The sequence below is a fragment of the Apium graveolens genome, chromosome 11 (genome assembly GCF_009905375.1).
Source record: "Apium graveolens cultivar Ventura chromosome 11, ASM990537v1, whole genome shotgun sequence".
Classification (NCBI taxonomy): Eukaryota; Viridiplantae; Streptophyta; class Magnoliopsida; order Apiales; family Apiaceae; genus Apium; species Apium graveolens.
The window spans coordinates 204,641,412-204,668,287 of record NC_133657.1 but is presented as its reverse complement, the minus strand read 5'-3'; the positions used below and the strand labels follow the sequence as shown (position 1 = coordinate 204,668,287).

At 35.6% G+C, this 26,876-nt stretch overlaps 3 protein-coding genes across 5 annotated transcripts; 2 read left to right on the top strand and 1 right to left on the bottom strand.

The window, feature by feature from the left end:
• The first annotated feature begins 1,327 nt into the window (after positions 1-1,327).
• Positions 1,328-5,025, top strand: LOC141697451 (G-type lectin S-receptor-like serine/threonine-protein kinase At4g27290). The gene is made up of 7 exons (XM_074501839.1): positions 1,328-2,689; positions 2,766-2,894; positions 3,037-3,197; positions 3,471-3,681; positions 3,782-4,019; positions 4,104-4,254; positions 4,604-5,025. Exons 1-7 carry the CDS (start codon positions 1,393-1,395, stop codon positions 4,895-4,897), a joined length of 2,481 nt encoding a protein of 826 aa, XP_074357940.1. The 5' UTR covers positions 1,328-1,392; the 3' UTR covers positions 4,898-5,025.
• A 1,134-nt stretch (positions 5,026-6,159) lies between these two features.
• Positions 6,160-19,340, top strand: LOC141696562 (uncharacterized). The gene is made up of 17 exons (XM_074500688.1): positions 6,160-7,438; positions 7,555-7,686; positions 7,875-7,984; positions 8,253-8,463; positions 8,566-8,803; positions 8,886-9,036; positions 9,119-9,408; positions 11,764-13,985; positions 14,271-14,327; positions 14,419-14,498; positions 16,019-17,300; positions 17,412-17,543; positions 17,669-17,823; positions 17,984-18,194; positions 18,338-18,575; positions 18,663-18,813; positions 18,904-19,340. The coding sequence occupies exons 1-17, from the start codon at positions 6,160-6,162 to the stop codon at positions 19,195-19,197; spliced, it is 7,233 nt and encodes a 2,410-aa protein (XP_074356789.1). The 3' UTR covers positions 19,198-19,340.
• A 1,341-nt stretch (positions 19,341-20,681) lies between these two features.
• LOC141697293 (BTB/POZ domain-containing protein At1g30440-like) lies at positions 20,682-25,642 on the bottom strand. 3 transcript variants are annotated; one of them, XM_074501587.1, is made up of 5 exons: positions 25,496-25,642; positions 24,467-24,653; positions 23,907-23,976; positions 21,679-22,908; positions 20,682-21,445 (listed from the first exon to the last, which is right to left on the bottom strand). In XM_074501587.1, exons 2-5 carry the CDS (start codon positions 24,523-24,525, stop codon positions 20,900-20,902), a joined length of 1,905 nt encoding a protein of 634 aa, XP_074357688.1. In that variant the 5' UTR covers positions 24,526-24,653; positions 25,496-25,642; the 3' UTR covers positions 20,682-20,899. The 3 variants fall into 3 exon arrangements, with proteins under 3 accessions (XP_074357688.1, XP_074357689.1, XP_074357690.1); XM_074501588.1 differs by having other exon boundaries at positions 25,461-25,600; XM_074501589.1 differs by lacking the exon at positions 25,496-25,642 and adding an exon at positions 24,836-25,297.
• Positions 25,643-26,876: the final 1,234 nt, after the last annotated feature.

Sequence of the window (26,876 nt, the reverse complement as noted above, 5' to 3'; positions counted from 1 at the left end):
TAAGTTTATTTGCTTCATTTTAAACGTACACTGACTACCCTATTTATATTCATTCATTAAATACAATTATACAACACAAATAAGAATACATATATTTTTCTTAATAAGCTATATTGAAAACGTTGTGTAATTTAGTAATGACTTGTATGAAAATGATACACAAATAAATACGTTAGACATTATACAACATTTATAAATAAGAATATAACTAAAAATATTATAATTACATATATAAAAAAACTCTAGAAAATGAGGCTATTATGCTAGTTTAGTAAATTAAGTGAGAAAAATGAGTTGAGTGATGAGATCAATCAATATTTAATATATAAAATGGGTGCAGTTATTTAATGTATAAAGCGAGTGCTGGAAAAAATAGTAGTTGAAAGTGAATCTGGTTAATTTTTATATTATTAAATTTTACTCCCTTCATCTCATATTATGTGTCTTCTTTGAATTTGTGCCGGTCAAATTGACTTAAGTTTGACCGAAGTTTATTAATAATTTATAATTGAACAAAATAAAAAAATTACATCACCGGAAAGTAGATTTATTCTACTTTAATATATAATTTTTAGTTTTTTAAAATAATATACGAGTAATGTATAATCCTTGGTCAAAAATTGGTCAATTTGACTTCTATAAAAGGAAATGTGACATATAATATAAGATGGAGGGATTACTATTTTTTGAAATGTAAAAAACTGAGGCGTACCAAAAAACTGTATAAAAATAAATGGGATAAGGTGTACCTTTTTAACTAACAGCCGGAAAAAGTTTGTTAGATTAATGTATCATGAATATGGAAATTTATTCAATGTACATGACCCCCAGGCCAACAAAGATGGTGACATAATTTTTATAAAAATGCTGGGTTGTTCACGAGTAACTGTCTTTGATTCATAGTTTTTAATAAAGTTTTAAAAGAGGAGCAGCCTTCAAATCCTTAGGATCACTCCAAACACTAAATACTTCAAATTTGTCAATAAGTTCGAGTTTGGCTCAAAAAATTTCGTTTAAAGATAATAATCTCAATTATTGTAATTCGGTTAATATCAGCTTTATTGTAGTAACAATAAATTTTGTTATTATCAGCTCCAAGTAACTCAAAAATTCCGTTAATAGATAACAATCTCAAGCATTGTAACATAATAATCTAGTGGATATTTGTTTTCTTGTCGTAACAAAAAATTTTGAGTTTGATTTCTTGTCGTAACAAAAAAATTTGAGTTCGAGTATCAGTGAATACATGTGTGTGTGACTATCACGGTAACAAGAAATTTTTGAGTTCGAGTATCAGTAGAGACAGACATATGTGTGAGACTATGAGAGTTAGGCTCGAAAAAGTGTGTAGACAATATATAATGAAGACAGAGTACTAGGAAGAGCTGATTAATGGCACAAACTCCCATCATTCTGTTCTGCTCCACTGTAATATTCTCTATTTTCATAACCACCTCATTTGCAGTAGGAGATACTTTAACTCCTAATCAAACCATTGCTGATGTTGACAATAACACCATTATTTCAGCTAATGGAGCTTTTGAGATGGGATTTTTCAGCCCCGGAAACTCCAGGAGCCGATACTTAGGCATTTGGTACAAGAAGATCGCGAATGGGACAGTTGCTTGGGTTGCTAACAGGAACACTCCACTTTCTGATACTTCAGGTGTGCTAAGATTTGGCTACAATGGAAATTTAGTACTTACTGGAGGTGAGAGTGACATAATTTGGTCGTCGAACTCGTCAGAACCTGATGCAGATCTTGTTGTGCAACTACTGGATACTGGAAATCTGGTTATTAGGCATACAAATGACAGTTACCCTGATAACTACCTTTGGCAAAGTTTCGATTATCCTGGAGATACTATTCTACCTGGAATGAAGTTCGGGTGGGACTTGGTAAATCGCTTTAATAGGCAGCTCTCATCGTGGAAAAGCCTGTATGATCCGTCTCCAGGTAACTTTATAAGCGGTGTTAATATTAAGGGATATCCACAGATTTTTCTGTGGAATGGTTCGGATACTATGTTCAGGCTTGGGCCATGGAGTGGCATTCCATTTGGTGGGAGGTCTTCCTTAATACAGAACGCAATTTTTACATACAATTTTGTGTTTGACAAAACTGAAGCATATTACATGTTTCAACTTCTTAATACTTCTACTGCAATGAGGCTGATGCTGAACGCGGAGGGAGATCTGCAGTTTCTCACTTGGAATGATCCAAGAAGAGGCTGGGAGATTACGGTTAATTTGCCAACGGATAAATGTGATGATTTTTCCATATGTGGAGGAAATGGTAATTGCAACATGACCAAGTCCAAGTTAGGCCAAGAGATGTGCAGCTGCTTCGACGGATTTATTCCAAGCAGTGTTGAGAAGAAGAACAATAGGGGTCAGTTTAATGGTTGTGTTCGGAAAATAAAGTTGACCTGTGGGAGTAATGATGTATTCAGTAGGTATACAGGTCTGAAAATACCAGACACGCAAAATTCATTGATAGATCCGAGATTGAATCTGGAGGAGTGTAAGACGAAATGCTTGAATAACTGTTCTTGCACTGCTTATGCTAATATGGATATCAAAGAAGATGGTAGTGGTTGTGTGTTATGGTTTGGTGACCTGCTTGATACTAGAGAGTTCCTTGCAAGTAGTCAAGTTCTTTATTTGAGGATGGCAGATGAAGGCTTAGGTAAAAACCATATATCAGTGCTTTAATACTATCTGTTTCTGTTTTAACTGAATTTTAACTTGATTTAATTTCACAGGAACAATTAGTAGATCGAAAGGAAAAGCACACGTGACTATCATAGTCATCGCTGTCTTGCTCGTAGTAGCAGTAACACTCTGCATATTTCTGCTAGTCATATACAAGAAAAAGAAGCTGAGAAGAAAAGGTTTCACCCTTCATGTACTCTACTTATTTCAATGTATTTGCATAAGAATACTACATCAATATGTGTACTGGTTCACTTAAGTTCCCATTCTGTAAGAGTGTATCGTTATGCTTATCGTGATCTTTCTAACTCTGGTCTGCAGGAAACATGACCTTTAGCAGCTCACATGGTGATGCAGGAAGTCGAAGTCAGAGGGAAGATTTAGAGCTTCCATTGTTTGAGTTTGAGACGATTGCTAAAGCTACCAATAACTTCTCTCATAACAATAAGCTTGGTGAGGGTGGCTTTGGACCTGTTTACATGGTAATCACTTCTATATTCATTAGTGCAGAACTATATGGAAACAAAATATTCTACATACTATACATTGCAGTGTTAGAATTTAAAATCCACGACTTATGATGTCCCTATGTCAATCGCATTTGCAATCAGAAGTCAAAACTGGTCTTATAGCAAGATCGCTATGTCTGAATTCGTAGTAACAAATTGAAATAGGACAGTTCACCCTCAAATAGAAGAACCAAAGATGACATAATGTTCTAGCAGAATGTAAATTATACATGTCTTTGTTGTCAGGGAATACTGGAAGAAGGACAAGAAATAGCTGTAAAGAGGCTGTCGAAGACTTCAAAACAAGGGCTTGATGAGTTCAAAAATGAAGTTTTGTGCATAGCCAAACTTCAGCACCGAAACCTTGTGAGGCTTCTGGGATGCAGCATTGAGGAAGGGGAAATGCTATTGATCTATGAATTCATGCCCAACAAGAGTCTAGATTTTTTCATTTTTGGTATGCCATTCCTAAAATTTGATCTAATTACGATATAAAAAGGCATATTTTAAATTGTGAATACATTAGCAGGAAGTAACTTACATTATGAAATGGTCAGATAAAGTGCAGAGCAAGTTACTGGATTGGCCAAAGCGCTACAATATAATAACTGGTGTTGCTAAGGGTCTTCTCTATCTCCACCGCGACTCTAGACTAAGAATCATTCACAGAGATCTCAAAGCTGGAAATATTTTACTTGATCATGATATGAATCCAAAAGTCTCAGACTTTGGCACAGCTAGAAGTTTTTGGGGAAGCGAAAGTGAAGCAAGCACAACAAGAGTAGTTGGAACATTGTAAGACTCTTTACAATAACATCAGACTTTCCACTTTCACTGCTTAACAATCGGATGATTTCTGAATTCTTTATTTCTCTGCAGTGGTTACATGTCCCCTGAATATGCACTAGATGGCATATTTTCCTTCAAATCGGATGTCTACAGCTTCGGGGTACTAGTGCTAGAGATTATCAGTGGAAAGAGAATGAAAGGTTTCTATCAACCAGATCCCGACCTTAATCTTCTTGGCCATGTAAGCACCGGAGTAATCTTTGTAATCGATGAATTTATAGTGTTAAGTGGAATTTATTAATCTGCAACCTAAAAAAGGTCAACAATGTGTACTTTGCAAGTTGAGCTATGTTCATGCCATCATTGTCAGATTCATTTTTTCAGAAAAGACTCTGTTAGAATAATATAATATCCCGAGTCCTCTGTCAGCCTGAGCTCTGATACCATGTCAAGAAACCAGTTACTCTAAAACCTCAAGATGTTAGAGAATGGCCCTTTCCAGGATCTTATATTATTCTAACAGACTCATGTTTCCTATATCTATGTTACGATGCACATGTATCGTTTAAATATTTCCAAATATGATACAGGCTTGGAGGCTTTACAATGAAGAAAAATTTCTGGAGCTAGTTGATAAGACAATCCTGGAGTCATGCAATTACTTTGAAGTATGCCGCGTTATCCAAATTGCTTTACTGTGTGTTCAACCATATCCGGAAGACAGACCAGATATGGATTCTGTGAATCTTATGCTGAGCAGTGCAATTGAAATGCCTCGTCCCAACCAGCCTGGTTTTTTTACTGCAAAGAAACTTCAAGAGTCAAATTCTTCATCGTCTTTAGTTCTTGACAATTCATATGTCTTTTACTCCAGTGATATATGATTTTAGTACAGAATAAGACATGAAATAGAGTAGATAACACCATAGTAGTAGAACAATCTTCATGCAAGGTTAAGTTGCAACATTGGTTTGGGGGATATGTTGAATTGAAACAAACTGAGTTCTATTTTCTTCTAGACAAATCTTCTTTGTACAGATAATCATCGTAGACACAGATAATCATGATCTAGTTTAAATATTACTAATGAAAAATTTAATCCAAAGGTAATGTCATCATATAGTTAGAAGTTCAAGATATGTACATTTTACACAATCCTGCAATGTTGATTAGTTATCCAGTAATGTATTATGGCAAGTAACTGGAAATGAACCAGTATCGATTCTTAAAACAGCAGTTAGGTGATCAACATTCCCTGTAAGTTGTTTTGAATTTTCGCAAGTTTCTATCACTTCATAATTACTGATGTTACTTTCCCTCCAAGCCCAGTTGCGTAAAATTTTGACTGTTAGCAACATGACTCAAAGTTCAGGCTTTCAGCTGATGGCCAGTATGCCTACTCTAGAGTAGCAGTGGAGCACTCTTGTCCTTAATTACCTACTTCCGCTACCAGGAAACTTCGTTTGTGTAAGCATAAAAGGTTTTAGACGGACTAATTACTTAACATGATATTTAAATATATATGTTGTTGTCTGTTTGGTGATTTATCTTGTCAGCTTGTTCAATCGTACGATTAATGGGGAGTGTTGAAGAGTATAAGATCATGTTGGGGTCTTTCTTTTACTGAACATAATATTAAACACCTCCAAAATGGTTAGCTTCTTTCTCAAATTTAGATTTTTCTTTGTCAAACACCTTGTAGGACATCTTTAACACATTCTTGATTCATAACTTTAAAAAAGTTGAAAAAGGGAAGAGATCAATAGATTTATTGACCATCTACACAGAGTTGACCATCTACACAGAGGGGGGGCAGTATGTAAAATTATGTTACATAATGGTCAAAAGTTCTGCATGTTCAGATTAGTTTAATTGAAGAATTATTCTTCAGTCATTGTTAAAACTTAAAAGTACATTTCATTAGGTTAGAAACTTTTAAAAACATCCAGTTCTAGTAGTAGTTGGCATACTAGTCTAGTAGTCTTGATAAAGTAATTAATTTATCAAATTGAAAGTCTTTGTTTTAAAAGTCTTTGTTTATCAAGTCCACAACAAGAAAATTAAACTGCATGCATATTTGTTATTATAATATAAGTACCCAAATCTATGTAATGCTAAGATTAGAATCCTATATATTATATTTTGTATGGAAGCCTCCAAAATTATTTTCTACCTGTGCATCATTGTTATCTTCTGCAATGCAGAAGATTCGATATCCGGAAATCAAACCATTATAGATAACGGAAATAGTACCATTGAGTCTGCTGGTGGGCTTTTCGAGCTGGGATTTTTCAGTCCTGGAAAATCTAAGAATCGATACTTGGGTATATGGTACAAAAGTATATCTACTGGTACAGTAGTGTGGGTTGCCAATGGAGAAACTCCTCTAACTGATAGAACAGGGGTCTTAAGGGTCGACGAAGATGGAAGATTAGTACTTCAAAATGGTGTTGGTGGCATAATTTGGTCTTCCAACTCGTCGAGGGCAGTAAGGAAACCTGTGGTTCAGCTACTAGAAACAGGGAATCTTGTTATCAGGCACGAAGATGATACCGAGCCAATGACATATCTTTGGCAAAGTTTTGATCATCCTGGGGACCATCTTCTCCCAGGAATGAAACTAGGATGGGATTTTAGAAATGGCTTAAACCGGTACCTGACTTCTTGGAGAAGTTCTGATGATCCTTCTCCGGGAATTTACACTATGAGGATAAATCTTGATGGCTTTCCACAGCCAATTCTGTGGAATGGTTCAGTTGTGCAATTAAGATGGGGGCCATGGGATGGCTTTAAGTTTAGTGGAATATCATTCTCCTCTATTCCCAATCCAACTTTCTTGTCCAACTTCATTGTTCTGCAGACAGAAATATATTACCAGTTTGGTGTTAGCACTAAATCTATCACGACGAGAGGGAATTTAAACCCCGATGGAAGTATAAATGTTCTCTTTTGGATTAATGAAACACAGAGTTGGAGAAGTTTACAGCCTACCAGGATGGATGATTGTGACAAATATGCATTTTGTGGGGAAAATGGTATCTGTAACATTGCAAACAAGACCCTGAGAAATGGTGTGTGTGGGTGTCTGGAAGGATTTGAACCGAAATTTCCAGACAGATGGAAAGCAGGCGACTGGTATGGTGGATGTGTAAGAACTGCATTGGGTTGTGGGCATGGAGACAGGTTTATTTCATATGTGGGACAAAAATTGCCTGATACACGTCGTGCCTGGTTTAATCACAGTATGAACCTTGAGGATTGTAAGACTAGGTGCTTAAATAATTGCTCGTGCACAGCCTACTCAAACATCGATGTCAGAGGTGGTGGAGTTGGATGTATGATATGGCTTAATGAATTACTCGACATAAGGGATTACAGGGAAGATGGACCAAATCTATACGTCAGAATTGCTGCCTCGGAATTAGGTAAAACAACTCTTGCCACCAGGGTAGCCTTGCACTAATGCAGATTATGTGTTATTCTGTTATTGCTTTCATTTCCTATCTAAAAATATTTTATAAGACTTTCGTTGCATATATAGGGGTAAACAGAGGCTCGAGAAGAAAGAAGAAACTGGTAATCATACTCACTGTTGCATCATTAGTACTGACAGTACTGGTCGCCAGCATTCTTATCAGATATGTTTTAAAGAAGAGGAAGCTTAGGAGAAAAGGTAAAAGTTCTTTATACTACTCTTATATTTGTCTTCCATGCGAGAATGGAGTAATGCTAGGTACATGGAAGACGAGAGTGTACAGATAAGGAAGAGGCAGCAGATTCAAGAACACTTTCTAGAAATCTCTGAGCAATGTGTCTTATATTTCTTCATGTGTCTTATATTGCTTCATGTGTCTTATCAAGATGAAGATTTCGACTTGCCACTATACGACTTTCCAGTAATAGCTATTGCTACTAGTCACTTCTCTGAAAAGTGCAAGCTTGGGGAGGGCGGCTTTGGATCCGTATACAAGGTAATACTTAAATTCATAGAAATTTACATTGATGCATGAATATGGCTATAAATAACTAGTTTTGCTTCCACAACCTCTCTAGAACTTAATCCCAGAACTCAACATACAAAATCTGTCCACAAATTTCATAAGAATTGCAGTGTCTAATAATGACTTCATTAACCTGTCCAAATCCAAACATATAAATTGAAAATAACAGAATGATGATTTTTAATCTTTCAAAATACTAGTGAAATGTTACTTTGTTAATATCACGACTATTTTTTAGGGCATTATGAAAGACGGGCTAGAAATAGCTGTGAAAAGACTTGCAAAGAATTCGAGACAAGGACTAGATGAGTTCAAGAATGAAATTTCATGCATAGCCAAACTTCAACATCGAAATCTTGTGAGGCTTCTAGGTTACAGCATTGAGAAAGATGAGATGTTGCTAATATATGAGTACATGCCTAACTACAGTTTAGATTATCTGCTTTTTGGTATGCTCATTCTCAAAGTGTTGATTCATTTTATGAAGAATCATCGTCTGATTTATACAATGCCTCAATACAGCATCATTAATATCTATTGCTCTTAAACAGACACAGAAAGAAGAGAGCCCTTGGATTGGCCAAAGCGCTACAACATCATAAATGGTATAGCTAGAGGGCTTCTCTATCTTCACCAAGACTCTAGACTGAGAGTCATCCATAGAGATCTGAAAGCCAGCAACATTCTACTTGATGTTGGAATGAATCCAAGAATCTCAGACTTTGGATTAGCAAGGATTTTTTGGGGAAGCGAAAGTGAGGCAAATACAACCAAAGTGGTTGGCACATAGTAATTACCTCACTGAAAACCCTCAACTTCCTGCTTCCATTGTCAAAAATTAGCTAAAACAATTTTGTTTGGTTTCCTGCAGCGGCTACATGTCTCCTGAATATGCACTTGATGGGATATTCTCAACCAAATCCGATGTTTATAGCTTTGGTGTACTAGTGCTAGAGATAGTAAGTGGAATGAAAATGAGAGGGTTCTATCATTTAGATCTGAGCCTTGGTCTTCTCAGTCATGTAAGTGCCCTGTTTTATTCAGAACATTTAGTTAAATCTTTTTCCAAAAATTATGCATCATACTCATAATATTTGCTTGTAGGCATGGAGACTCTACCAAGACGAAAATTGTCTGGAACTGCTTGATAAGGCAGCCTTGGATTCATATAATCAATCTGAAGTGTTTCGAGTTATTCAACTTGGCTTGTTGTGTGTGCAACCATATCCAGAAGACAGGCCAAGCATGTCCACCGCGGTTTTGATGCTGAGTAGTGAAAATGAACTGCCTCAGCCAAAACAACCTACCTTCTTCACTGAAAGGAACCAATTTGTACCAGAGTTTAGTAACATCTCTGAGATTTCTACTTCAGGAAGTAGCTTATTTACTCCTAGGTAGCAAACATTAATTTTAATTTAAGCATGTTCAATAGTGTTCAATGACCTGATAGAACTGTTAGAACAATTATTCTGCTGAAACACCAAGCAATAAACATAAACAGCAAGCAACAACAGGAGCTTCATACAATTATCTTCTTGATAATTGTATGAAGCTTTTGTAATTTTACATTAAAACTTTATGATTTCTAGTTTATAATCAGAGAAGGCTTGTACATTTGATCAAGTGCAATTTGACATTAGAAGCAGAGAGCTTTAGACCATTTTTGTTGATTGTTGTTAATTAATACTAGTAGATAACCCGTGCAAGCACGGCCGAGATCAAAATATCTATATTCAATAATGATTATAAAAATTTATTTTAATTTTTTTATTAAAATATATAATAAATAAAATTGTACGATTATTGCAATTTTCATTTTTAAATTATATGTAACTTTCATTAATTCAAATCTTATTATAACAACAAACTCAACGTTATTATGTATCTATAGTTCAAAAAGAAATAATTAATATTTTACATCAAATCTTTAGTCGACACGATTGATGAATAATTTAACAAAAAATTAAATCAACACCACTAAGTAATTGCGTATTAAATTTCTTATTGTTAGCTGAATTTGTGTTTTTATATAGTTTGTAATTGCATAATTTTTTCTGATAAAATATTCATTATATATGTATAAATTTGTATTTGGTGCTAAAATAACATTCTGTAGGTATGAATGTAGAAATTACAATGTATATACGATTTTGTTTATATAAAAATAATATAAATATGTGGTATATAAGAATCAAAAAACGGGTAAATTATTACATATAGAATTATAAGTCATATATGAATAAAAAAGAATAAAAATGGTATATTTAAAGCTATAGCAAGATTTAAAAAAGGATGAAACCAAAAGTTCGTAAAACCGAAAAGAGGTGAAACCAAAGTATCCCTTAAAAGATGATTTCCTTATTAATTAATAATAACACTGTTTAAAGGATTCCATTTTATAATTTTAATAAAAACTAAAAAAGAATTCTACGAAAAATAGAAATATCGTAATTATAATATGATTACAATCTATATTTTGTTAAAAAACAACATAGAACTCTACATAAAAAGGAAATATAGGGGTGAAACGAAAATACGGCGTAACTGTACTAAAATGAAACCAAGTATCCTATCAAGAAATAATTTGGAGTTATACGAAAATAGAATCGTAATCATATTACGGTTTGAACAATTTTATTATTTTCTAGTGGTGAAACCAAAATATAATTTTTTTATAATATTCATACCATTTTTTTAAAATGGAATTCTACCAATAAATTAAAAAATTCTAAATTAGAAAATTTCAATTTAAACACATGGCCTAATTACTTGGTCCTGGTTTATATTTCTCGGAACCAATTTAGTTGAGCCAATTTATGAACTTATTTATTTTAAAATATAATTAAAAATAGGATTCAAACCTATAAAAATAATAAAAAATTATGACTTATAAAAAATTTAAAAATGAGTAAAAATAATACATATACAATTATAAGTCATATAGGAATAAAAAGGGATAAAAATAATATACTTGGAGTTATAAAAGGTGAAATCAAAAGGTGGTGAAACTAAAAAAAAATGAATATGCTTCATTTATTAATAAAAAAAAATGGGTAAAAGTAATACATATACAATTATAAGTCATATAGGAATCAAAAATGATAAAAATATTACAATTACAGTTACAGTTACACCATGAATCATAAAAACAAAAAAAAACATAAGGTGATAGAACCAAAAAATAAATGAAAACAAAGTATTACTTAAAAAAATTATTAATAAAGAAAAACGGGTAAAAATAATATATATATATAGAATTATAAGTTATATAGGAATCAAAAAGGATAATATTAATACAAATACAATTAGAGTTAGAGTTATAACATGAATCACCAAAAGGTGGTGGTACCAAAAAATAAATTATAAGTCATATAGGAATAAAAAAGATAATATTAATATAAATACAATTATAGTTAGAGTTATAATATGAATCATGAAAAATGAAACCAAATGGTACCAAAAAAATGAGTGAAACCAAGTAGCATTCGCTTATTAATAAAGGTTATTAATTGGGTTTTTCGAAGTGCTGGGCTTTTTGTGCATCATTATATACCAGAGCTTTAGACTTCTAACCCTAACCCTAATCATTCAAGACCTAATAATCCTCCACGTTTCTGCGCCAACATGGCCGTAACAAGTCATGTCCTTCCCATAGAAACAATTGAACTTGAGATACTTTCTCGACTTCCTGTGAAATCACTTTTGCGATTTAAATCAGTTTGTAAATCCTGGAACTCGCTTATCTCCAGCAACGTTTTCATCGAGTATTTTCACAACAACTCAGACCGCGACTCTCTAACACTTATAAGTAAGCCCCAATGTGCCATGTACTTTGCACCGATAATCGGTTGCATTAATGGCTTGGTGTGCACGGAAGATACACACCTGAAGCTTGCAACATTAAGGCTGACAATACAGAATCCTGCTACGAAACAGTGCATGGAAATCTCACCTCCCCTTGATCAATACTATAAACATCTTTCAGGATTTGGTTTCGATTCGGCTGCTAATGACTACAAAATTGTGCATGCTACCAATTTTGATAAAGGTCCATTAGTAGGGTATATCTATTCATGCAATGCTGGTTGTTGGAGCAAGATTACTCAGTCTAATTGCGTTGTCACGAGTAATTACAAGATTATTAACCATGTAGACAATGTTCTTGTCAATGGATTGCTTTTTTGGTTGATTAGGGAAGTTTATGATGTGAATAAAAGTCGCGTGATTGTCATGTCGTTTGATGTTGGGAAAGAGTTATTTAGGCTATTGCCTGATCTTGGTTCAAGTGGTTCTATCACCGACATAAGGCCTATAGAATTTTATCGATTACTGAATTTCAGAGATTCTCTGGCTGTCATGTTCTACAGTTCGAAACTATGGTGTAAGGAAACAATTGATATTCATATTTTCAACGAGAAATGTGATGACTGGAGCAAGACGTCTTTTGGGCCATTTAAATTTTTGAATAAGGTGCCTACTTCACGTATGAAGCCAAGGTTTCGACATTGTCTTAGCAATGGTGACATCTTGTTTGTCGATTCTAAGGGCAAAGAATTGTACTATGTCAATCTTGAAAACTACACAGTTGAGAGTTTTGGAAAGGGATCAGGAAACTTGTGTACTGGGGACAGTTACTCGGAGAGTTTAGTTTTTATCAATGGAATGAAGCCTTTCCACGAAAAGAAAGACCAATTTCAATTCTTCTTCCTAGAGAAGGACCGCGGAGCTGCAATAGAAGATAAAAAAAGGAAACGAAAAAGAAAAGCCAACAGCAGTCCTACAACAGACAGACAACGAATCTGCAAGAGATTTAAATCACTTTTGCGATTTAAATCAGTTTGTAAATCCTGGAACTCGCTCATCTCCAGCAACGTTTTCATCAACTCTTTTCGCAGCTCGAACCGCAACTCTCTCACACTTATAATAAGTAAGCCCCAAGATGAATTTGTCAACTTCTTTACAATAATAATCGGTTGCATTAATGGCCTGGTGTTTATCAAAAATTCACACGTGAAGCTTGGAACATTAGGGTTTACAATACAGAATCCTGCTACGAAACAGTGCATGGAAATCGCATCTCCCCCTGATCAATCTATATATGGTGAGTATTTTTCAGGGTTCGGTTTTGATTCGGTTAGTAATGATTACAAGATCATGCATGTTATGAATATCGATGAAGGTCCAGGTCCATTAGTAGGGCATATCTATTCATGCAACGGTGGTTGTTGGAGTAAGATTACTGAATCTAACCTTGTTGTCCCTGATGATTGTCTTGATAACATTGTGAATTCTGTTATTGTCAACGGATCTCCTTTTTGGTTGATTATTGAAGATTATAATGTGAACAAAAGTGGCTTGATTGTCATGTTGTTTGATGTTCGGAAAGAGTGTTTTAGGCTGTTGCCTGATCTTGGTTCAAGTGGTTCTAATTCTATCACCAACAGAAGGCCTATACAATTTTATCAATTACTGAACTTTAGGGATTCTGTGGCTGTCATGTTCTACACTAGTCCGCAATTATGGTTTGGCGAAACAATTGATATTCATATTTTCAACGAGAAATGTGATAACTGGAGCAAGACGTATTTTGGGCCATTTAATTATTTGAATAAGGTGCAAACTTCATGTATCAAGCCTAGGTTTCGGCATTGTCTTAGTAATGGTGATTTCTTGTTTGTTGATTCTGAGGGCAAAGGATTGTACTATGTGAATCTTGAAAACTACACAGTTGAGAGTTTTGGAAAGGGATCGGGAAACTTGTGTACTGGCTACAGTTACTCGAAGAGTTTAGTTTTTATTAATGGAATGAAGCCTTTCCACCAAAAGAAAGACCAATTTCAATTTTTCGTCCTAGAGAAAGACCCCGGAGCTGCAACAGAAGATGGAAATAAGGACACGAAAAAGAATAAGCAAGAGAAGTTCTACGACAGAAAGACCGAGAGAAGTCCAACGACGGAAAGACAGCGGATCTGTAAAAAAATAAGGAAAGGAAAACGAAGAAGCAAGAAAAATCGGCATGGTGATGAAGAGAAGAACGAAAAATGAGCAAATGAAGCTGTGGTATCAAACAAATACATTGGCAATTCAAATGAACTTATTAGCCTAATTAGTTGTTAACTATCAAAAAAAAAGCTTCCCTTTTATGAAACTGTATTTACTTCTTCTATGTCTGAATCAAGAACCAAACCAATATTAGTACTCCAGTTCTTAGATCCTGTAGTAGTTATGATGCACTTGAATTATGATTGCTCATCAGGTCCTGTTCTTAGATTTTTTGTAGTAATACCGCAGTGGTGTTTAGAGTTGCAGAGAAGTAAGTAAGATGTTCTCAGGACCATTATAAAGCACCTCAGGAGTCCTGAGACTACAAATCACTTCTGCTTTTGTATTACAATATGTTTTAGGATTTGGTTTCGATTCAGTTGCCAATGATTATAAAATTATGATTGTTTTACTTCTATCTACGATAAAAAAAGAGGCTATCGTTCGTATAATTTGTTAATGTCAGGAATTCTGTTGCGATAATGTATTACCATAAGTTATTTTCGGGAGAATCTAGTTTTTATTGACGAAATGAAGCCCTTCTACGAAAAAGAAGACGAAATTCGATTGTTCTTCATGAAGGAGGACTGCAAGAGCATCTATAAGAGAGAAAATATAAAAAAAAAGTTTCGGAAGAAGAATTAGTCCCCAATTTTTTCCCCAAAATTTTCACCAAATATCGATATGTCAATGCGTGGGAGCTCACTTACATATGCGCTCCCAAAACAAAACCCGCCATGTTATGCCACGTCATTTGATAAAAAAATAGGGAATATTTTTAGGATATCTAACATTACTCAGACAAAAACCGTCTATGTCCTAAACACCGTGAACAGAATTTCAACAGAATTTAAAGACCCTGTTAATGTATTTTTACAGTTTAAAATGTACTTGCAGCCCCTGATACTCAACTCTCTAGTCTGTATGAACTCTTATCAGGTTATACAGGACTGAACTTTTCTATTCAATCAGCTGACTTTGGACTTGTTTCATAAGTAGTAACATATTTAGCAGGTGCTGATATTAAATGGAAAAGTCAAACTCCTGTCCACATTACCCCCATAGAAAAGTCAAACTCATGTCCACATATGGAGTTATTAAATTGATAATTTGATTGTAATATATGTGACTTTGAAATTTCTCTGGTCAAGATGAAAACCAGTATATGGTGTTATGGGATAGATAATAAAATCATGGTGGGCTGCACAACCACAACAATGACCTCCTGTAATAGACACAGCCGTGTACTTTCGTTCGTGTACTTAATTCCGTTCTTTACATATCCTTGGTATCGACTGCATTAGTAATTCTTACGGAGTAAATATATTTTGTGAAATCAGAGAGTAGTAAACTCTTCACAGGTGAAACCCGAAATTTCACAAGGTTGGTTAGCAAAAAAAAATAAAAAATTAGGAGTCCTCAGAAACTGGCACTAAAATATATTTTGATTCCTTGTTGACTAGGTCTCAGTCTCTGAGATAATTATTGGCTACTTGGCAATTCTTTATTGTCAGAGATAGACTAGTTATTGAAATTGATATGTTAACCACTATTGTAGAAAACATTGTAAATGTTGTAATAAATATAGAAATAGTAAATGCATGCTCATCTTCTGTTAAGTACTCTCTCCCTCCCTAAAAATATTTCCTCTTTGTATTGGACACGTTTGCCAATGCACACTTTTAATTGTTAATATCTTTAATTTCGTATTAGTATTAAATATAAAAATTTCATTGTATTAAAGTACTCATAAATACGAATTCAACGAGATCACTCATGACTATATTTGATTGTATAGATTAGACGTAAATTAATAGTAAATCGCTTAACATGAATAGTATCCGAAGTCAATATAGGAAATGTATTACGGGACGGAGGGAGTACTAATTACTAAATGATCAAGAACCTCAATGATTGATGGTGTTTTATGACTATGTAAAAAACACAAGCTCAAAACTCTAGGAGATGGAAGTCACCAAAATTGTTCTCTGTTTATGCATCTTTGTAGTTCTTTGCACTGCAGAAGATAGGATATCTGGGGATCAGACCATTAAAGATGATGGCAATAGTACCATTATATCAGCTGGTGGGATTTTCGAGCTGGGATTTTTTAGTCCTGGTAGATCGAAGAATCGATACTTGGGTATTTGGTACAAGAATGTATCGAATTTTACAGTTGTTTGGGTAGCCAATGGAGAAACACCGCTTACTGATAGATCAGGAGTTCTGAGGATCGATGGAAGTGGAAGATTAGTCCTTAGCAATGGCGTTGGTAGCTTAATTTGGTCTTCTAACTCGTCGATATCTGTAAAGAAGCCTTTGTGTCAGCTACTAGATACTGGGAATCTTGTTCTTGTTCACGAAGATGATACTCAACCGCAGACATATCTTTGGCAATCTTTTGATCATTTTGGAAATAATCTTCTATCAGGGATGAAACTAGGGCGGGATTTAGTAAATGGTGTAGACCGCTACCTCACATCGTGGAGAAGTTCTGATGATCCTACTCCAGGAAACTATACTATGCGGTTAAGTCTTGATGGCTTTCCTCAGATACTTGTGTGGAATGGTTCTGTTGTGCAATTCAGGTTTGGAAAATGGGATGGTGTTAAATTTAGTGGCACATTCTTTGATAATCTAGACTCGAGTTACATATCTAACTTTGTTTTCCAGCAGAGGGAAATCTATTACCAGTTTGATGTTCGCGGTAGCTCTGTTACTACAAGAGGGACTATAAACCCTGATGGGAATGTACAGGTGCTCTCATGGATTAATGAAACTCAGAGTTGGTTAAATTTACTGACTACACAGAAGGATAAGTGTGACCTATATGCAGCTTGCGGACCTTATGGTTTTTGTAACATTTCCCAGGATCGCGGAGGAAATGGTGTCTGTAGCTGTGTGCAAGGATTTGAACCAAAAAACCCGGAAAGATGGAACACAGGTGACTGGTCTGGTGGATGTGTGCGAAGAACTGCATTAAGTTGTGGGCCTGGGGATGGGTTTCTTACATTGCAGAATCGAAAGTTGCCTGATTCGCGTCGTTCCTGGTTTAATCAGAGTATGAACCTTGAGGAGTGTAGGATTAGGTGCATGAATAATTGCTCATGTACAGCTTATTCAACTATAGATATTAGGGAAAATGGATTTGGATGCATATTATGGCTCGATGAATTGCTCGACATTAGGGACTACAGGTTAGATGGGGGGAATTTATTTGTAAAAGTTGCTGCCTCTGAATTAGGTAAAAACAACTCTTTCTACCATGGTAGCCTCATACCAGCTTAGATATGTTTCTCCTGTTTTTACTATTTTCGTCTTTTTAAATACGTTTCATTTCAACACCCCTGCACAGGGACAAATAGAAGATCAAGAAGTAAGAGGAAGCTGGTGATCATAATCTTTGTTTCGTTAGTCTCAACAGTACTACTTGGCATGCTTACAGTTACAAGACATGTTTCAAAGAAGAGAAAGCTGAGGAAAAGAGGTTAGTGTTCTGTTGTTACTCCTTACAGTTTCTATTATTACTTCATAAGCTGTACAAATAAGGTAGTTGCAGTAAAATCAAAACAAAGAAGAACGTTATGTGGTTCTTCTCACTTCACGTTACAGGATTTGGAATGAATTCAAGTTCTGATCCCAACAACAATGATCCGGAAGAAGATTTGGACTTGCCATTGTTTGAGTTCCAGATAATAGCAAATGCTACTAATGACTTCTCCGAGAAGAGTAAGCTTGGGGAGGGCGGCTTTGGATCTGTCTACAAGGTACTTACATTGATAATGAAACAACAATAAAAACAATGTTTCCACAAGCTACCAAGATGGTTATCTAGTGCAAGTTTTCTTGTACAGCCTCTTTTGATTTGGATAACAAAACATACTCTTTTATGTCCAAGAATTTGATAAGAGTTTAATTTGCTTTTAGGGCACTTTGAAAGATGGGAAAGAAATAGCTGTTAAAAGGCTGGCAAAGGATTCCGGACAAGGACTGAATGAGTTCAAGAATGAAATTTCATGCATAGCCAAGCTTCAACATCGAAATCTCGTGAGGCTTCTAGGTTGCTGCATTGAGAAAGATGAAATGTTGCTGATATATGAGTACATGCCCAACAACAGTTTAAATTATCTGCTTTTTGGTATGTTCATTCTCGTGGTATCAATTTCATTTTCCATGCTTTTTCATGGTCTGATGCACATTTTATGATCTTCTTAACTGTCTGGTAAAACTTGCATTGCTAGCTTATTACATTATGAATCATATAAATTGCATTTTCAACAGACAAAGAGAGAAAACGAGTACTGGATTGGCCAATACGCTACAACATCATAAATGGTATAGCTAGAGGGCTTCTCTATCTTCACCAGGACTCCAGACTGAGAGTCATCCATAGAGATCTGAAAGCCAGCAATGTTCTACTTGACTCTGAGATGAATCCAAGAATCTCAGACTTCGGATTAGCTAGGATTATTCGGGGAAGTGAAAGTGAATCAAATACAACCAAAGTCGTTGGCACATAGTACTTACTAATTACTCAACTAAACTTCCAAACTCTTTGCTTCCACTGTAACTAATTAGCTAACGTTATCTGTTGGCTTTCTTGCAGTGGGTACATGTCTCCCGAGTATGCACTTGATGGAATACTCTCAGTAAAATCTGATGTATATAGCTTCGGTGTCTTAGTTCTAGAGATAGTAAGCGGGATGAAAATGAGAGGGTTCTATCATTTAGATCCCAGCCTCAACCTTCGTAGTCATGTAAGTGAGCAGTTAAGTTCAATATTTAAGGATGCATAAATCTTGATTGTACCAAAACTGCAAGTCATACTCATACTAATACATTAATAGGCATGGAGACTCTATGAAGAAGGGAAATGTTTGGAGCTGCTTGATGAGACCATTAGAGATTCTTATAACCAATCTGAACTTTTCCGAACTATTCAGATTGGACTATTGTGTGTGCAACCGTATCCAGAAGACAGGCCAACCATGTCCATGGCGGTTCTGATGCTGAGTAGTGATACTGAATTGCCGCGGCCAAAACAGCCCACCTTTTTCTCCGAAAAGAATCAATTTGTATCAAAATTTAGTAAGGTCTCTGAAATTTCTTCATCAACTAGTAGTGTATTCACTCCAAGGTAGCATACACTGATACCTTGTTTCTTTAGAATATTTTGCACACTTCTGGTGTCTCATACCTGTTAATATTTTTTTGCACTCAGAGCATTTTTTCTGTACCCCTGTTGATAGGAAAAGAAATATTGAGATCTGTCACAATCGAAATGCCAGCACAGTAAATAGTAATCACATTTTCTGTTGATCCATGTTAAAATAAAACCATGGGCTGTAATTCGAGCCGAGCGTAATACGAGCCGAGATTAATCGAGACGAGCCGAGCCGAGCCGGCTCGTTTAGTTAAACAAGCCTAAACCTCTTCCCGAACTCTCGTTTAATTTCACGAGTCGAGTTGAGCCGGCTCGTAACGAGCCGGTTTTAACGAGCCGGCTAAACGAGCTGGTTTTAACGAGTCGGGCGAGTCGGCTCGTTTAATTTTACACTTAATCGAGCCTATACCTCTACCCGAACTCGGCTCGTTTAATTTCACGAGTCGAGCCGAGCCGAGCCGGCTCGAGTAACTAAACGAGCCGGAACCTCTGCCCAAACTCGGCTCGTTTAACTAAACGAGCCGAGTCGAGCCCCACTTAAACGAGTTCGCGAGCTCGCCCGGCTCAAGCTCGCCCGGCTCAAATTACAGCCCTGATAAAACCAGTTTATCCTCTGTTGTCTCGGGTCCGGGATTCAACCCTTGCTCATCCCGAGAATTTATGAGAACAGATACTCATTTATAAGGCTGTAAGTCATATTTGTAAAAAAACAAAGAATATTGAATTATTGATTTGAGGGCCATATCTTATCACAATTGCTTAGCTAGGTCTTCAGATCTTGTAAGATCTGTATACATCAGCTCCTTTCACCTGAAATTGAAGTTTTCATACGCCAAGTAATCTGCGTTACTCATTCTCAATGAATCTACCATTACATTATCTGCGTATCTTTATTAGCAGTCAGAAACATCATTTTCACAGCCACAAGAATCAACTAATACATTATTCACCTCATGTTGTAACTCTTGGCATGCCAAACATTTATACTCAGTCATCCATCACACTAAAAGTTATGTACTGCAGTTTAGGTTTACCAGTACTCTTCATGCATGTCTTGTATAACAGATTCTCTTTGAAGTCCAGTTGTGTTCATCAGCTTAAGACCTGGTCACGCAATAGCGTATACTTACATGGTGCTCAGCTGATGACCAGGTCATGCAATATCGCGCACACGTGCCCATCACAGACACATGAAGACCAGGATGGTGCTCAGCTGATGACCACGTCATGCAATATCGCACACACGTGCCCATCACAGACACATGAAGACCAGCCATGCAATATTGCGCATAAATGCCCATCACACACACATGCATCAAACCCAACCGAAAGCACAACTGGAAAATCACAGTCATATCACAGAGTATCATAAAAGTTTATAATCTTCAACCTAGTTGCTGAAAAGCACCAGCACCTTCTTAGAATCGTTCATCATCCTCTGGTTAAAACATATTACACAAATGACAAAACTCATGGATTACATACAAACCAACAGATGGTATCTAAAATTTACAATACAGAAAGATAAATCATACAAACAATTATTTGGCCTCACTGGACAAGTGTGATCCAGGAAAATAACTTGATACAAAAAAATTACAGAAGACACGCTTATAACAAACCTACAGAACAAATATGACTGAAAAAATATGCATAAAATTGATGAAAAAGGAATTGATTTATTCAAGGGAAAGTTGTTTTTTCTCATGCTTCCCATGTTTCTCTTTTTTCTGTTCACCCTTTCCGGTTTCCGAATTGTGATTGCTAACAGACCCCTCCTCAGCACTGCACATCTGAGACTTCAAATTAAGACCAAATTTCTTAGACATGTTTCCCCATGTGCTGGTCCCGACACGGCCCAATTTTTGAATCTCCTGCTTCATATTTGAACATTCTTTCTCGAGCTCAGATACCCTCTTTCGCATGCTGTCCATTCCAACTTTTAGAACTTGGTTTTCTTTCACGGCTGTGTTCCAACCACCATCGCTAGACGCCACCAAACCACTTCTTAATTGCCTTGACCCGTCAATATTGTCAGACGCAAGGAAGCAGCTGGAGATGGAAGTCCTAAGCTGAAGCTGTTCGAAGAATAGTACTTGGACAATAATTCTTAGCGGAAGCCTCTCATTTTGGGCAGCGTGTGTGCAAGCTTCGAGGGAGAGTTTCTGACAGTCCATCAGTCTGCATAACTGTTCTCGGTCAGCATCTGCCAACCATGGGTGTGCCTGCATATTTAAATTAATATCCACAGGATGGTTAATAATCCTTACAACAGGAGGATATAGCTTTACTTAAAAACTTAGTACCCAATTACACAAAAAAATTGTGTTACTTAATGATAACATAACTTTAGCATTTGCATATAAGTTTTTCCATTAAATATACATCATCTAAGGGTATGATATGCATCATGAAATAATCATATTAAAACACAAGCTACTAGATTTTATAAATATACCTTCAAATATATGTCAATTGCACGATAAAGACCATCATCTAAGGGTCTGGCATAATCAGGAACTGCCGCAGCAAGAGACTGAAAGTCTGGGAGCTTCAAATTATTATCAGGGGCAACCTCTGCCAAGTACCCATCAATTAGCTTGGCCACCATTGTGATTGATGTCAACGATGGGGATCCCATCAACTGGCCATCATCAATTGAAGTAGGGGACACCCCACCAGTCACCTGGTCCATGGCCAAGAAGTGCTCAAGAATTCTCTGCACGCACTCAACATTATACAGAGTCTCCATGGTATATGAAAAGTTGGGCAGCAAGAGATCCTCAAGCGATGCTTGATCAAGCTGCATTCCTATTCTTCTTTCCAAATTTGATATGCAAGAGGGGCTGGCCCGTAGAATCAATGCTGTCCGAAGTAGGCTGAAAAGAATTTTGGTTAGTATTAATCCCTTTTGGTTGGGAAGTAATTTATCAAGTTCTTCTAGTAAAAGCTTCTGATCTTCTTCGGATGGCAGACCTCCTGTATCCACTGGTTCAAGATGGTTTTTTGACTCACCGGCGCTTTGACGTCGATTGAGCCCTGGGAGGTACTTCATTGCGTATGAAGTGAGGGATCCAGCTAAGACCTCCTGTTTGATCCCGCGCGATTCCATAGCTGAAATCAACCTCTTGTAGAGAGGCAAACTCAGACATGATACATCTTCATACCACCAGTCTGAACATGAATTTTTTACCCTTGCGCCTGTGCTAATCCCATTCCATAAGACACTACCACCAGGACTCTGCATCGGCCCCCCATATTCAACAATGGGCCACCCAGACAGATTCGGGTCACTGCCAGCTTTCACAGCTAATGACTCAATGCAGCGTTTGGTAATATTGAGATCTTCAGCCAATGGGAGAACATCATCACAGCTTTGAAGCGCTACTAAAGAGTTCTTCCAATTTCGTAAGACCACTTGATTGAGAAAACTTTCAGTATGTGAGATTAGATTTCCTTCCCCGTACTCCTCAGTCATTTTGAGATGCTCAGCAGCACACCGAAGGTAAACAACATTTGTGGCAAGAAGTTCAAGTTTAACCCCATAACAGAACTTAGCAACAAGTTCAAACGTCTTATCTCCTCCAGGGATATCAGGGAGGCTAATGACACAGCCAGCTTCTCCTCCTCCTCCAGAAGCTTCTGCAATCAACTTTTCCATCATTCCACTTCTCGAAAGCAAGGGAAACTGCATTGCATGAGAAAGAAATCGCTAACAATTGTACCAAAATATAATATCTATCATACCTTTCCACTCCATTACTACTTGTTTTTATTTTAATCATTAACACAAGTTATTGCGTGTCATACCAAATTAAACATAAATGCTAGTAAAAATATTCTACAGAACACAATTTACACAATATTTTCAAGTCAACAACTCATGTTTGTCATCTATCCACACCCTGACAAAATAAGACCGGTAATAATACTTCCCTATGACCTCAAAAAAACTATCAAATTAATGATTGGTATATCCACTTCTGTTAGAAGAAGTATAGTTAAATTTTTTTTTGGTGGGGGGTGGGATTGAAGTATAATCAATATAACTGGTGAGCAATATTGCTGATAAAAAATTAATTACTCCCAAAAAATGCTTAAGCACATAAAAATTCTTGTTCCAATATATTAATTTGTCTAAATTTACAACAATCTAACAACCATTTCTAAAACTAAATTAAAGGTCTTTCACCAGACATATATAGAATGTTACTGTGCTTGTGCAAACATCTCAACAAAACGTATTCTGGTTACAGTGTCAAGAAACTATGTTGACTTTATTTCTTTAGTTTTCTCTGTGCTCCAGAGATTTTTTAGGAGAGAAGAGAATAGAAGAGATGGGAGGAGAAGAGAAGAGAAGAGAAATAGTAGAAGAAAATAAATCAGTCGTGTGCTCCCGAGTTATTGTAAAAAGGAGAGAAAGTGACCATGAAAAAGAAGATAATGTGAGAGGATCTTTCCAAATCTTCCCATTTTTGGGAAGAAAGTTTTGGGGGGAAATTATAGGAAATTTTCTCTCATGATCACTTCTCTTCTCTCGCCAAAAAACTCGGGAGCACGCCTAGGAAGGAAAATTTTAAAATTATATTTTCTCTTCTCTTATCTTCTCTCCATTTTCAAACTCTGGAGCACTGGACAGGCTGCTATGCATAATTGAACTTGTAATTTGAAAAGAATGAAGATTACCTTGTGGAGATTAAATGACATCTCTCCGACCTCGACAATAACGTCACTTGGAAGGCCAGTTGTGCAAAACCTTCAAATGTTATAACAATTGAACATCAAAGTTTGCAGGTTTCCAGAAATTAATCAAAAAATGTAATAGAACTTGGAAGAGGAAATCACAACTTCTTCCAGTTGTTTTTGGTTTCACTAAGGCACCTACACCCTTTAATCTTTCACTAATATTGATGCTATGCTAGCAAAAAGGAGTGCAAAATTCACAAGGGACATCATCACATTATTCATTATTCTCATTAACAAGAAAAATATAACCATGCAACACTTCCGTGAAGCGAAATCTGCGATGCACACAAGGTGTCTAGAATCTAGATAACTAAAATTCAATTTTGTAACATCAAGATTCGAGAATGTAAGTGTCAATTAACAAAGACATACAAGACCAACATGCAAACTGTAGTACACACACACACAAGGAACTGAATAATCGCAGAATTAAGAAAATTGTGAGAGGACAAGAAGAGCGTAAATCAAGCAGACCAAACTAAAGAGATCAAAAATCATACCAGGCCTGTCCTTTCTTTTGAAATGCATCTGCCTTGGATCCCAATTTGACACTAGACATTTTCTAGAACAATGCAGTACTGCAGTCCAACTAAAGAATCAAAAACAGCCTCCAAGGTAAAACCAAGCAACCCGCAACTTGTAAAATCTCAATCCAACTACCTAAGAGCAAGGTCCTGCAACTTTCAACTGCACCACACACCAGATCAAAGTGATTTCAGAATTAGACAATAGTAACAGAAATCTAGGCTTTTAAAATTCAAATTCCCAAACCAATCCAACCAAAACTCAACAAAGACTTTACTAATCCTTATTAACTCCACCAAAATGCAACTACCACTTTAAAAAAATCCACAAATCAACAAAACTACCTCACAATATCCATTTTCTTAATTCCAGTTCCTTAACCCACTCTAGCAACACTTATCCATTTCAAAAGATACCCATATCTCAGTCCAAAAAAACACCTCACAATTATACATAAAAATATAATAAAACTACAAACAGAAACAAAATTTAGGCCAACCTACTTCATAATACCCACTAGCTCCCTTCCAAACCACCAACAAATTCCAAAAAAACAGCATTACTAAGCACATGAATGACCACAACTGATCATACATTCATGCCTACTAAAAAAACTAAAAACCCACAAACAAAATCAAATCTTTTTATTCTTTTCACATAAAAATAAGGCCTAAATTTCAAGAAAACTAAAAACCCACACACAAAATCAAATCTTTTCACATAAATAAGGCCTAAAACTCAAGAAAACTAAAAACTCAAAAACAAAATTAAATCTTTTTCTTCATTTCACATAAAATAAGACCTAGAACTCAAGAAAAATAAAAACCCACAAACAAAATGATATATTTTTATTCTTTTTACATAAAGTAAGACCAAATTTTCAAGAAAACTAAAAACCCACAAACAAAAATCAAATCTTTTTATTCATTTCACATAAAAGAACACCTAAAATTCAAGAAAATAAAATACCCATCTCAAGAAAAAGCTTGGAAAAGCTCAAATACCATGTGTAAATCACTTCCAGCTCTCAGAACAGCCCATTTGATGGGCTGAACCATGTGGCTATGACTTTAAACATACTCATTGTTTTTTCTAGAACTGTGTGTTATGTACAACATGAAAATCAATAAAGATACAATTTTCTGGAATTTAATGCAGAGCTAACCGTTTTTAAATTATAGTGGAGTAAATATGGAAAGTAACAGCTACCTGTTTTGTCCAGCTTGGCCATGTGGATTTTTATATTACTGTTTACAGATAGATACAGATAGATGATGTAGTTACTTTGCAGAATAAAAGATGAGTCATGAGGCAAATGTAAGTACAAATTGTAAAGAGCAGCTTAGATACTTCAGTTTGTCTTTTGTCTGCTCACTTTGTCAAACCATTTTCTTCTTTTTTTTCTTATAGACTTGTCTCTGAAGTCTGAAGTACGATGTTGGGATTAGTGGGGTCCGGTCAAAAATCGAAAATTAAAACCGAACCAAAAAATATTGATTCGGTTATAGAAATGTCAAAAATTAAAAATTAAAACGGAATCAAAAAATGATAATTCAATTATAAAAATATGATTTTAATTTTAGCAATGCGGTTTCGGTTCTAATACGAATAATTCACGAAATTTTTTGTGTTTCAAATGTATTTTAAACCAAATATATATAGTGAGAGAGAGAGTCAAGTTTGGAGATCTTATAGACGTAACTATAATCTTGCATGAAAATATTGCAAAACGTATTATTTTGCGAATTATGTTCTATAAAAAAATCATTGTTTTATTCAAAATCATGAATATCATACATGTACTGCATGTTGAACATTACAAAATATTTTATTCGACGAAATATATTTAGTTTGCAGAATATCTGTTCAAATTGCAGAACATTCTAAATATAATATAATCAAAAGAGAAATGCTGGCACATTATCCTTACTAAACTTAAATGATTTTAAACAATTTTAATGAATTAGTGATATTCGTAGAACATAATTCACAAAATAATACGTATATTTCATAATATTTTGATTACAGAACATAGGTGGTCTCCGAGGCCTCCGATAAGAAATGTGATCTCCCCGTAACTTCTCTCTGATATATTTAGCTTAAAATGGAAACAATGATGTAAATAACCATCTTTTATGTAAAACAAATTAATTAGAACTTCAATATTTGGACAACGATTTACCAAAATAACGTGTACATTATTTCTTCAACACTGTTTATGACCCTAAGTTTAAACAAAAAAACATGTAAAAATTGACTCTACAGGGTGCTAAAAATCTAAAATGGAGTCCTATAGTGTGGGTTTGGGGTTACAATCACTGGTACTTGGCTAAATTTTTATGATTCTATTTGCGTACTGGTGTGCTGTTCGTTTATCTATCAAAA

What these genes read in the sequence shown, in the direction of transcription:
- LOC141697451 (XM_074501839.1), top strand. Translation starts at nt 1,393, where the DNA reads ATGGCACAAACTCCCATCATTCTGTTCTGCTCCACTGTAATATTCTCT. An exon ending in TCTAGATTTTTTCATTTTTG is followed by an intron (nt 3,682 to 3,781) that starts GTATGCCATTCC and finishes TGAAATGGTCAG; the next exon opens with ATAAAGTGCAGAGCAAGTTA. An exon ending in ACAAGAGTAGTTGGAACATT is followed by an intron (nt 4,020 to 4,103) that starts GTAAGACTCTTT and finishes ATTTCTCTGCAG; the next exon opens with TGGTTACATGTCCCCTGAAT.
- LOC141696562 (XM_074500688.1), top strand. Translation starts at nt 6,160, where the DNA reads ATGGAAGCCTCCAAAATTATTTTCTACCTGTGCATCATTGTTATCTTC. An exon ending in GAGGAAGCTTAGGAGAAAAG is followed by an intron (nt 7,687 to 7,874) that starts GTAAAAGTTCTT and finishes TGTCTTATCAAG; the next exon opens with ATGAAGATTTCGACTTGCCA. An exon ending in TTTAAATTATCTGCTTTTTG is followed by an intron (nt 18,195 to 18,337) that starts GTATGTTCATTC and finishes CATTTTCAACAG; the next exon opens with ACAAAGAGAGAAAACGAGTA.
- LOC141697293 (XM_074501587.1), bottom strand. Translation starts at nt 24,525, where the DNA reads ATGTCTAGTGTCAAATTGGGATCCAAGGCAGATGCATTTCAAAAGAAA. An exon ending in TGTCATTTAATCTCCACAAG is followed by an intron (nt 22,909 to 23,906) that starts GTAATCTTCATT and finishes CATGCAATGCAG; the next exon opens with TTTCCCTTGCTTTCGAGAAG. An exon ending in CAATTGACATATATTTGAAG is followed by an intron (nt 21,446 to 21,678) that starts GTATATTTATAA and finishes TTAAATATGCAG; the next exon opens with GCACACCCATGGTTGGCAGA.